The 12,477-nt window shown below is 41.3% G+C and overlaps 1 protein-coding gene across 8 annotated transcripts in view; it reads left to right on the forward strand.

The window, feature by feature from the left end:
- HHAT (hedgehog acyltransferase) overlaps positions 1-12,477 on the forward strand; it is a 357,453-nt gene that overhangs the window by 53,209 nt on the left and 291,767 nt on the right. For 6 of the 8 annotated variants that reach the window (XM_061185553.1, XM_061185550.1, XM_061185554.1 and 3 more), the window contains exon 4: positions 10,097-10,210. The exons of the other annotated variants lie outside the window; for them this stretch is intronic. In XM_061185553.1, coding sequence (XP_061041536.1) covers positions 10,097-10,210 — 114 coding nt within the window. The remainder of the gene's footprint in view (positions 1-10,096; positions 10,211-12,477) is intronic. 8 annotated transcript variants of the gene reach the window in all.

Raw genomic sequence — 12,477 nt, forward strand, 5'->3', positions numbered from 1 at the left:
AACACACACATAGTACTTAATAAGTACTAGGCACTATTCCAAGTGTTTTCCATATTTTAATTTATTTAAGTCTTATAATTAAATCATGAAATAGACCCTCTATTATGACAGTACTCTATTTTGTCCATCTCTTTAGAGCAAGTAATTGATATAACCAGAGGGTGGGCCTTGAGTTGGTGAAGATAATCTGCAGAGCACATCATGCACTAGAAATATTCCATGAGTTTCTGTTCTCTAACTGTGATTATAAAGGCATTCAAGGATAGGTGCCAGGTTTTCCACTTTTTGTATCTCTTATTCCCTTTTCCCAGTAGACTGTGCTTACACTAGGTTCTTAAAAATGATTTGACCCATATGTCATTCAGTTTATTCAACAAGCTTTTATTGAGTGTCTAGTATGTGTTGGTTTCTTGGAGGATACAATGCTGAATATACATGTAGTCCCTTTTGGGGCGGGGGGAGAGGTCTCAGTTTAGTGGAGAGGCAGCTCAGTAACCTACAATTAAAGTACAATGTGGTAAATTGCCATGATATGGGTAACCATCGTACATTGAGGGAGCATAGACAAGGAACAATCTGTCTGGACTCTAAATGGATGGATTAGGTAAAGCTTCCTGGGAGAGGGCTTGCCTGACCTGAGGCCTGAAAGATAGGTCATCATCCTGATATTTGAGGGGCAGGTTTCTCCAAGTAAAGGGAGCAAAGGATGGGAAGTTTCGGCCATATGAACACAGCACATTTGGGTGGTCAGCACGGCCATGTTGCAGAACTGGGGAGAAAAGTTGGGTAGAATGATGAAGGCTGGGCAGGGCCAGATAGGAAGAGCTGCATGCATCTTGCTGGGAATGTTTCTCCGGTATGCTCAGGGGGAAACCTGAAGAATATTAAGTGGGAGAGTGACTTGATCAGGTGTGATCTTAAAAATATTACTTTGGTGCTGTGAAGAGGGAACAGAATGGGGGGAACAAGACCAATTGTGCAGAGAATAGTCCCCACCTTTGAAGTATGTCCAGCGCAGAGTACTGGGAGGAAAAAGATGTGCAGTAGCTCCGAGTTTTTCCTGGATAATCAAGGGTAATGGGTGTGCTGCGGCTGAGACTTCTGTGGCCTTCGTAGCATCTGCTTCATCTGTAGATGTAGACTTCAGAGCTGATAGTAAATTACCTAAAAATGCCATCCATATGTGTAATAAAACAATGTTCCTGACCTACTCTCACTAGGAGATAAGTGGTGGGTCTAGGAGAAATGGTAATCCCTTAGAAGAGGGGCCTGCAAACCAGGGCCTTTGGACCAAATTTGGCCCTCTGCCTGTTTTTGTGGGTACAGTTTTTTTGGAGCCCAGCTGCTCCCATTTGTTTATGTCTTACTATGACTGCCTTTGGGCCACACCATCAGAGTTGAGTAGTTGCCACAGAGACTCTGTAGCTCACAAACCTGAAAATATTTACCATCTAGCCCTTTATTAAAGTTTGCTAGCCCTTGTTTCAGTGTGATTATTTTGATAGCAATAAGCAGGATGGATTTGGAGGGACGAGTTCAATTTTAGAGGCATTAACATTTTTTAACTTTAGACTTTGCACTTCACCAATCAATCTCTTTAGCTTTTATGATCACTTTAAACTCTAATTATATAAACGCCATTTGCAGCAACATGGATGGACCTAGAGGTTATCATACTAAGTGAAGTAAGTCAGACAAAGACAAATATCATATGATATCACTTATATGTGGAATCTTAAATATGACACAAATGAACTTATTTACAAAACAGAAACAGACTCACAGACATAAAGAACAGACTTGTGGTTGCCAGAGAGGTGGGAGGGATGGATGGACTGGGAGTTTGGGGTTAGCAGATGCAAACTATTACATATAGAATGGATAAACAACAAGGTCCTACTGTATAGCACAGGAACTATATTCAATATCCTGTGGTAAACCATAATGGGAAAGAATATGAAAAAGAATATATATATATATATATACACATACATATATGTATAACTGAGTCACTTTGCTATACGGCAGAAATTAACATTGTAAATCAACTATACTTCAATAAAATAAATTTTAAAAAATTCTATTTATATAAAGGAGGACTGACCAGCCTGAGGTCACGTAAGGGTAGGTGACGGAACTGAGACTCAAGCCTGGGTCTCCTGAACGTGAGCACAAGTCCAGTCTCTGCCACACACAGCACACCACTGGCTCCATCAGCCACTTCGAGAATAAGGTCACTTTCCCTGCATTGTGATAGACACAAATTCGAGGTGAGAATAGTATCTCCGGGAAACAGGCAGGCCTTCCTCTGAGGCCATCCATTACAATCACTTTCCTCTGTGTTCTTGGTGTCCTTTACTGGGAGGGATGTTAAAGCCCACGATCTCCTCATTAGTGATGTTAATTCCCTCTGTTAACTCTGTGGGAATCTCCACCCGTGCTCCCTTCAAGGCCCCAGAAGAGTGCAGAAATGAAGGTCAGATTTAACTCTATTGAGTCAATGGAAGTAGCTGAACATTCCATTTAGGCTGCAGCTCTTCCTGAACCCTGAGGAATTGAATTTTACAATTCTAAGGTCCTGAACCCTCCTTCTGGTGGGTACTGAGCCAAGACTGTCTGCACCCGGGAGATTTCTATCACGTTGTTTCAGTTCCTGATCGTGTTTATGGCTGGTAATAAATTTGCTGGTCAGAGCAGATTTCATCATTAAGTAAATAGCCATTTTAGCCTTTGTATCGATCTTAACAAAAAAATAATTCTTTCAAACAAACCGAAAGAATTATTGAATTTAAAAAATTCAGATGCAAAATCCTGCAGACTGACAGGATTAACTTTTCAGGGAGCACTTTATGTGATAAGATATATCCCAAAGCCAGTTTTTACCCCCTTATTTCCAGCCATTGCTGACGTTTGCCCCCAGGATGAAATTGGAATGTTAAAACAGCAGATTCCTCAAGTGTCTGCCCAAGGAGGTAAGCAGGCTCAGAGCAGGAAGAGGCCTTGTTGAAAGAGCTGAGTTCTCTGTGATGCTAGTAAAACTCCCTGTGGGCAGAGGGTTAGTTTAGGAAGCCTTTTTTTTTTTTTGGCCTTAAAAACTCAAACTTGGAATGTAAAACGGTGTAGCCACTGTGGAAAACAGTTTGCGGGTTGCTCAAAACATTACACATAGAATTGTGATATGACCCAACAGTACTACTCCTAGGTATAGACCTAAAAGAATTGAAAATGGGTATTTTAACAAACACTTGTACACAGATATTTATAGCATTAGTCACAGTAGACAAAAGGGGGAAACAGCTGAAATATCCATTAATGGATGAATAGATAAACAAAATGTAGTATATCCCTATAATGGGATGTGATTCAGCCCTAACAAAGAATGGCGTACTCATACGTGTTACAATGTGGATCAACCTTAGCAACATTATGCTGAGTAAAAGAAGCCAAGTCACACATTGCAGGACCCCATTTATATGAAATACCCAGCGTAGCTAAATCCATAGAGATAGAAAGCAGGTTCATGATTGTCAGAGCCTGGGGGAGGAGGGTGGAATGGGGAGTGACCAATTAGTGGGTACAGAGCTTCCTTTTGGGGTGATGGAAATGTTTGGAACTGGATAGAGGTGGTGGTTACACAACACTGGAAGTGTAGATGCCACTGAGTTGAATTTAATGTGATTAATTCTATGCTATGTGAATTTACCTTAAACCAACAGCAGCAAAACAACAAATTCCCCCAAACTCAAGCTTTTTCAGAATCCCTAAGTTGTGGAGTTTCAGTTCTGTTAAATCCTAGCAAATAACCTTCTAATAATATTTGAGTTAAAGTTTCAGCTACTGGTAAGAGCAGTGATTTACTGGAAAGTAGGCAAGGTCTTGGGAGAGTCTGGGTTAAAAAACCAGTGGTGGACTTGGTGTAACTGAATTTATCTGTGGGACGACTTTCTCAGCCTCCCTTGGGGTGTCTTGGTAGGTGCCTTGGGGTTGTACTTGGTACTGGGTGCTTTAACAACATTTGAGTCCAGTGGCCTGGCCATATTAGCCATGGGATTGTTATCTTCAGCCAATGTTAATTCAACATGGTCTGAGGAATGCAGGAAAAAAGCAGAGACGGAGAGTTTTGGCCATCCCCCTGTGATAACACTGCAGGACTCCAGCTAAGAGGCCAGGAGTGAGGGTGCTGTCATCTGGTGAGCTTCAGGGCTGATGGGAATTCATGGCTAGAATAAGGAAAAATTTACTCAGTGGTGAGTTGGCAACATAAGATCTTCATTTGCCAGGAGTTTTTTCTTTTAACTTTCTGCCCTTGAAGTACTAGATGGTTTTGAAAGAGATTTGAACTGCCAGATATGAGTACACATGTTAAAAAAAAAAAGAAAAAAAAGGTCATTTGGCAACATTAGGAAATCATTTAAAATTCAAAATACTAAAAAGTAAACCCTTAGCACACCCATGTTCATAACAGCATTATTCACAGCAGCCAAGAAGTGGAAGCAACCCAAATGTCCATTGACAGATGAATGGATAAATAAAATGTGGGGTATCCATAGAGTGGTGGAATATTATTCAGCCTCAAAAAGGAGGGGAATTCTGCAGTATGCTGCAGCATGGATTAACCTTGAGGACATTGTGTCAAGTGGAACAAGCCAGACACAAAAGGACAAATGCCGTATGATTCCACTTACATGAGGTACCCAGAGTAGTCAAATCCATAGAGACAGAAGTAGAATGGTGGTTGTCAGGGGCGGGGGTGAGGTATGAATGGGGAGTTACTGTCTAATGGGTACAGAATTTCAGTTTTACAAAACAAAGCGTTCTGGAGGTGGATGGTGGTGATGGTTGTATAACAGCGTGAATGTACTTAATGCCACTAAGCTGCACACTTAAAAATGGTTAAGATGGTAAATTGTATGTTACATATATTTTACTACATGAGGCACAGACTTTGCAGCCTGAGGACCTGGGGCTTTAAAGTCGAGCTCTGTCATATATTAGCTGTGGGACCTTGGATGTGATATTTAACCTTTCTGAGGATAGTTTTCTTTTTCTTATCTTGCTATAGGCAGAATCATAGCACATAGTCAGTCTGTATGCTGTAGTTTCTTCCCAATCTGGGGAAGAGGCTGGATGACTGGGGAACTTTCTGGAACAGAGCAGGCTGACAGTGTGGATGTGGAACTTGGAGGCCTGGGTTGGTGCCATGGGAGTGTGAGGGGAGACCTCTCCCCCCCACCCCCCGAATGATGGGCACTCAGTCAGGACGCTGTCTGTAGGAGGGTGACTAGCTGTTCTCTTAGTATTTCTTTCCTTTAGCATTTTTTCCTTTAGGAAAAAAATAACTTTTTTTCCACCCTTTGAAAGCAATCTGCCCTTCATCTTACATACAGGAAGGCTCAGGGCCAGATAGTTAAGTGACTCGTCCAAGTTTACACAGGGGGAGAAATGTGATGAGAACTTAGGTCACCTGATTTCACTTCCCCACCATTTTAAAGGCCTACTGATTGTTGGGTAATCATGATAGAAATCTGTGGTTAAGTCAAGGTTTTTGCTCTCAGGAACTTACTAATTTTTCCCTCTAGAGAGAAAATACATGAAATAGCTAGAATGAAAAGTGCTATAATAAATATGCTATAGTAAAATGTGCTATCGTAAAAGTACTAGAATTGAGTTGTGAATTGACAGAGAAAGGGATGCAGTGAGGTCCACCTGGAAGGGTGGAGAAGGCTTCACACCGGAGCTGACATGTCTGTGGATATGGGGCGTTAAGGAGGCATCCCCGGGGTTGGAAACAATTTGGTCGGATAGTGGGGTGTGTGTATGTGTCTGGGAGTGGCGGGGGAATCCAGGTAGAGCGTCAGCACAAGTAGAAACATCTTGGAAAAGGGCTTCCTCTTTGGTATCAGACAGGACTGGGTTTGAAACCCAGCTCTGCCGCCTCTAGTTTTGCCTGCTCTGACCTCCAGTTAACTCATCTGTAACATGGATTAAAAAAAAGGAAAGGTCTCAGTTGTATTTCTAGGATATGTAGATGAATGACACCACTGTTACCTGTCTTGCTTTGCAGTGGTTTTCAGAGTCCGGGGTGTTATATTGTTGGTACCCTGACCTCCTCCAGGGTGAGGAATTCTACATTCCCCCCATCCCCGCCCCCCGCCCCGTACCTAGTGTAGAACTCTGCTCTCTATGGGACAAGAGGCCCAGATCCTTTTCCTTGTTAAGAGTAGGAGACGGCTTCCCTGGTGGCGCAGTCGTTGAGAATCTGCCTGCCAATGCAGGGGACACAGGTTCGGGCCCTGGTCTGGGAAGATCCCACATGCCGCGGAGCAACTGGGCCCGTGAGCCACAACTACTGAGCCTGCGCGTCTGGAGCCTGTGCTCCTCAACAAGAGAGGCCGCGACAGTGAGGGGCCCGTGAGCCACAACTACTGAGCCTGCGCGTCTGGAGCCTGTGCTCCTCAACAAGAGAGGCCGCGACAGTGAGAGGCCCGCGCACCGCGATGAAGAGTGGCCCCCGCTCGCCGCAACTAGAGAAAGCCCTCGCACAGAAACGAAGACCTAACACAGCCAAAAATAAATAAATAAATAAATAAATAAATAAATTTAAGAACAGTTTTTAAAAAAAAAAAAAAAAAAAAAGAGTAGGAGAAATAATGTTTCACCAGGAAGTTAGAGTCACTATTTGAGAGACCCAGAATCATCATGTCCTTAGAGTTCTCTGTTCTTGCCTCATTGCACACTGAAAGCCTCAGAATGAATAACCATGCTTAACTCACTCAGTTTATTAAATTCTCACATCTAGGCGCTCAGAGCTTTCCATGGTGAGCAGGATGATGGTCGCTCTGTTTGTGAATATTAGGTGGTCAGCTTTAGTGTGTCCCTGCCTGGGAATGGCGTGGGGTGGCGTGAGCTGTTAAGGGTTCTGTGGGCTTATGAACAATGTAGGGAATCATGATTGATGATGTCAATCTCTACTACTTGAAATGTGGTCCCCAGGCCAGCAGCATGGCATCGCCTGAGAGCTTTGATGAAAGACAGAATCCCAGGCCCTATCCCAGACTTCTTGGATCAGAATCTGCATTTTAGCAAAATCTGTAGGTGATTTGTGTGTCCACTGAGGTTTGAGAAGCGCTGATGTAGAAGATTGGATGTGAATCTTGGAGTTCAGGCTCCCCTTTCTCCACGGGGGAGCCTTCCTGGTTCTGTCCAGCTAGAATTTATCCCCGGTTTATATTTGACTTCCTTACAGAACCAAAGAACAGGCTTCTAATTGACTAAGAATTACAGGATCAAGAAAGGAAATGGGGAGGGAACAGAACATGAAAAAGTTGTTCTTGATTTGAGACTTTAAGATTTACCTTGAAATGAGTGAGCTCAGGGTCTATAAGGCTTTTGCTTATGGAATCAGGCAAGTCAACATTTTTCTTCCCCAAATCAGTAACTGCTACTTATTGGCCATCTTCTATTCATTAATTCAGCTTTTCTGTCTGGTTATTTCCTTTAGGTAAATATTTTAAATGGAGAAGAATAGACATAAGAAAAATGTTTTTATTTCCTTTAAATGGCTCTTTTCTGAAATAATTAGTGATGAGAGACTGTGTAGTTTTGTTGATGGGATTTTTTAAAAAAATTTATTTATTTAATTTATTTATTTTTGGCTGCGTTGGGTCTTCATTGCTGCGTGCGGGCTCTCTCTAGTTGTGGTGAGCGGGGACTCCACTTCATTGAGGTGCATGGGCTTCTCATTGCGGTGGCTTCTCTTGTTGCAGAGCACAGGCTCTAGGCGCTTGGGCTTCAGTAGTTGTGGCACGCGGGCTCAGTAGTTGTGGCTCATGGGGTCTAGAGCGCAGGCTCAGTAGTTGTGGCGCACAGGCTTAGTTGCTCCGTGGCATGTGGGATCTTCCAGGACCAGGGCTCGAACCTGTGTCCCCTGCATTGGCAGGCGGATTCTTAACCACTGTGCCACCAGGGAAGCCCTGTTGATGGGATTTTACCAGCACAGGGTTTTCAGTAGTTCTGGGCCTTAGGATGAAGCATAAAGATTTTTTTGGTTTCTTGAATGTTATGAGATATTATTTCATTTTTCCCCCCTAGAAATTAAACTTGGAAAAGTTTTGAAACATAGGTATAAGTCTGAGGTGATGAATTCTAATGTAATTCTGAATGTTCAAAAACATTATTTATATTTAAAAAGCTAAAATGTTGGGATTTTTATTTTGAGGGGGGTAAAAAAATTCAATCTTGGTTTTTAATGTCTGCATCCATGTTACAAAGTGGCATTTTACTAGCATGGCCTCATCACATGACCTTTGCGCCTTTAATCAGTTGATTGACTCTCCACTAATTTGACATTTTTAAGATGGGGAAGTGAGCTCTGGAACAGGGATGAAGCCAGGTTAACGATTTGAGTTCTCTGCTCTGCAGCTTCCTGGGTTTGCAGCGTGGGCACGTCCTGGGCTCTGATGTAGTCAGTCTTTAAATGGAAGGAATTGGACCAGATCTATGATTTTCATGGGATGGGGGCTCTATGAGCAGGTTGTGTGTGTGTATCAGGATCTTGGTTGTGGGGAAAACGTGTTGTTTGAGAAGCACAGTACTGCTGTCTTTCTTCATTTGGAAAATAGAAAAAGTTTTTGTTTTTGTTTTTTTTAACAAGAGGCAACATGTAAAGCATGATACAATCTTAGCTGGTTAACACAGGATGGAAAGCACATGGGACTAGCAGTTAGTGGCAAGTAACAATTTTTAGTGAGTACTGTGTGCTGGGTACTGTTTTAAAATTTTGATATGCATGTATTTTCAGTTAAACCTCATAAATTCCTAGAAAATCAGTCCTGTTATCATATGAGCAGACAGTGGAAAGGTGAAGTATCTCACTCAAGGTCATCACAGCCAGTATGTAGATAAATCTGGGATCCAAACCCAAGATGAATCGGCAGCTTTTGCTGCTACATTTGCTACCTCTACATCCATAGTCTGATATGAATCAAGATCACTTCAATCTATATTTTACCTTCTGAAAAAAAGAGTTTTGTAATATGTGTAACTTGTATGAAATTGCCCCTCAATCCTCAGGTACAAAAAAAAAAAAAAAGAAAAAAATAGTAGAAAAAAATCCTATTTTCCTTTAAACCCAATTAAAAATTTGACTCAAAGTTTCACTTGTAGAGACTGATGAGATGTTCAGTATCGATAGATCAATAGTCAGCGGGGGATTCCTTCGTCCCCTACACGATTTGGCTAGAAAATTCTGAGGGCCTCAAATCTGCACTCCATCCTGGTGGTGCCGAGATGCTCATGGGCCAAGCCCGCATTATCCGTTTGAGAGTGGCCAATCACTGTGCTTATTCCCTCCATGCTCAGCTTGGCTGCCATGATCTCCCCGGAGCTCCTGAGGCCGAAGCTTTTAGCTGTGAGCCCCCAGGTGTCCACGGGTCCAATCTTGCCAGAGGTTTTCACCTGCCCCTGTCAGGGAGCCATATAGACACAGAGCCTGGTACAGACGCAGACAAAGGGCACTGATGGACATAGCTTCCCAAGGTGAAGGGAAGTATATCTTTCATTCTTTCCTTGTAATCTTACAGGGAATTAGTTAATTTCTCTATCAAATTATCCTCCTGCCTGTAAGTGACAGCAAGATTTAACATGACTGACCTTACACAATTTTATTAGTGTCCAGTGTACATTTCTCTTGCTGGTGAAAGCATCTAGGTGATGAAACTGAGATAACCTAAGTTGTTATTTGTACTATCTATGTGATGCTGGGTAAATGAACTGAATTCTTTAAGTCTCTGTTTCATATTTTATAACGTGGGGTCAATAATAGTTTCTATCCCATAGAGGGTCCAGAGGTTGGGGGATCAGCTTTAACAAAGACACTCAATGGGGGAATGGCAGTGAAACCAGCTAAGCTGGAGGGGAGGGTATAAGTAGGTGCGGTGTGTGGTGGGGTAGATGCTGGAAATGTGTAAATGCTGTTTTATAGCATTTGGACTCACATTGGCCTTCTTCTTGCGATTGTTTTATTAACTGGAGTTTGTGTTCTGCCTCAAACACGTACCAAGATCCCTCTGATAAACTGCTGTTTTGGCCGATTTAGGACCCAACTGACTTTGAGTGGAGCTTCTGGATGGAGTGGGGCAAGCAGCGGCTGGTGTGGCTTCTCCTTGGCCACATGGGTGTGTCTCAAGTAGCCAACCTGCTTGCAAGGAAGGTACGGTTATGTGCATCATTTCCGTTTAAGCTTCTTTCTCCTTTGCTTTTTGTGAGGAAAGAGACCTGAGCTAGGAAATCAGGCAAGTATCATGGATATTAAGCCTTGGAAGACTGGAAAAGATGAGAAAGAATTGTTACTGGTCAATAAGAAATTATCAGATAAAAAGATAAAAATAAAAGATAAAGATAAGATAAATTGTTAATGATGTTGATAAGATAAAAATTTCGTACATGCTTATCCTGTGCTTACTTCCTCCAAGTCGTTTTTCAAACCAATGAATATGAAGGTTTTAGAGTAAAACTAACTTCAGATGGTATTCTTTAAGACCATTCTTAATCAAATGATCTTATAAAAACCACCTGTTGAGAATCTATGTGATTTCAGTTCAGAAGAAAGAGAATGATTTCATTAAGAAGTGGGAATGATTTTCACGTCAAGTAATTTATGCTACAGTAGCTGTTGTAGATCAGAATCCTAGTATTTTGCTCTTTCCTTGGCCTGGTTTTGAGAACAAGAGATTCTTCCAAGCAGATGTTTGAAAAGTGCTTTTGCAAGAGGTGGGACTGAGAACCTCTTTATATTGTAGCTAATATGGGGCCTGAGATAGTGCCAGGAGGATCTTTCTCTAGTGTAGGGGCCAGGCTTTGTCCAGCATCCTCTCATATATGCATATTGCCTCTGTGGTTTCCTAATCTAAAAAAAAATGAGTCTGTGCTTGGAAATCTACCCAGTAAAAACAAAGCACAGCCAAAAATGGACTTGGAAGTCAACCCAGGAGAAATGTTTGATTCTTAGAGGTTCACGGAGGTGAAGAAACTGAAGGGACAGAAGAAGCAGGAGCCTCTGGGCTCGAGAGACCTGGACGTGAACTGAGAAAACAGTGCCATGTGCTTAGAGATGTCACCGGACTTGGGCTATTTTTCAGCTCTTTCCTGAAAATCGGTACTTTCTGGGCCTGCTTCTCATCCTGGAATACAGAAAATCCCAGTAGCACACTAACTTTCTTGGTTTCAAATATGATAATGATTACTTTTTTGTAGTCAAGTGGTTTCCATCTTCTAAAGTAGCAAAAGATTAAAAATTTTAGATGATGTCAGATCTGAATATATTTTAAAATTTCATACAACTTTCTTTTTTTCAGTTTTATTGAGATGTAATTGACATATGGCACTGTATAAGTAAGGTATACAGCATAATGACTTAACATACACATATTGTGAAATGATTACCACAGTAAGCTTAGTTAATATCCACTGTCTAATACAGATACAAAGAAAAGATGAGAAAAAAGAAAAGAATGTGTTTTCCTTGTCATGAGAACTTTTAGGATCTATTCTATTCTCTTAGCGGCTTTCAAATATACCATACAGCAGTGTTAACCATAGTCATCATGTTGTACATTATATTCTTAGTACTTATTTTTCTTATAACTGGAAGTTTGTACCTTTTGATCACCTTCATTCAATTTTATATAACCTTCTGAGCAAACCTAATAATAAGTAATCCATTTTTTTTGTATTCCTAAACTAGTTATGAATATATCCACCTCAGCCTTCATTAATGTGTTTCTTTTCTTCCACAAATTTGTTTGACATGTGCTAAGACGTCAGTGTTTCTAGAAATTTAACATTTTTGTTTCTAACGCAAGGCTTCTCTGCCCCTAAGTAAATGACTTACTGCCCCTAGGTCTTAGTTTTCCCATCTGTAAAATAAATAGCTTAATACTTGTGTTTTCTATCTCTGTGGGGGGGAAGATGAACTATTTTGAGGAGTATCTGTGAAATTCAGCCAGTCTCACTACTGCTGCTGTGGGAAAGGGTCAGCTGTCGTGGAGTGGAAGAGTGCTGGGTGATGGATTAGGTCCTGGGCTTTCTCACTTGTTAGCTTTCTGACCTTAGAAAGGCTTTTCACCACTGAATCTTAATTTATCATTTTCTGTAAAGTAGGGTTGATGAGATAGTATTATTCTTTTTCTTTTCCTCCTTTTAAAACGTGGTGGGCTTCTCACTATTCACAATAGCCAAAACATGGAAGCAACCTAAATGTCCATTGACAGATGAATGGATAAAGAAGATGTGGCACATATATACTGTGGAATACTACTCAGCCATAAAAAAAAATGAAATAATGTCATTTGCAGCAACATGGATGAACCTAGAGATTATCATACTAAGTGAAGTAAGTCAGAAAGACAAATACCATATGATATCACTTATATGTGGAATCTAAAATATGACCCAAATGAACTTATCTATGAAACAGAA

This window comes from Eubalaena glacialis, chromosome 3 (assembly GCF_028564815.1).
Source record: "Eubalaena glacialis isolate mEubGla1 chromosome 3, mEubGla1.1.hap2.+ XY, whole genome shotgun sequence".
In the NCBI taxonomy this organism is placed as follows: domain Eukaryota; kingdom Metazoa; phylum Chordata; class Mammalia; order Artiodactyla; family Balaenidae; genus Eubalaena; species Eubalaena glacialis.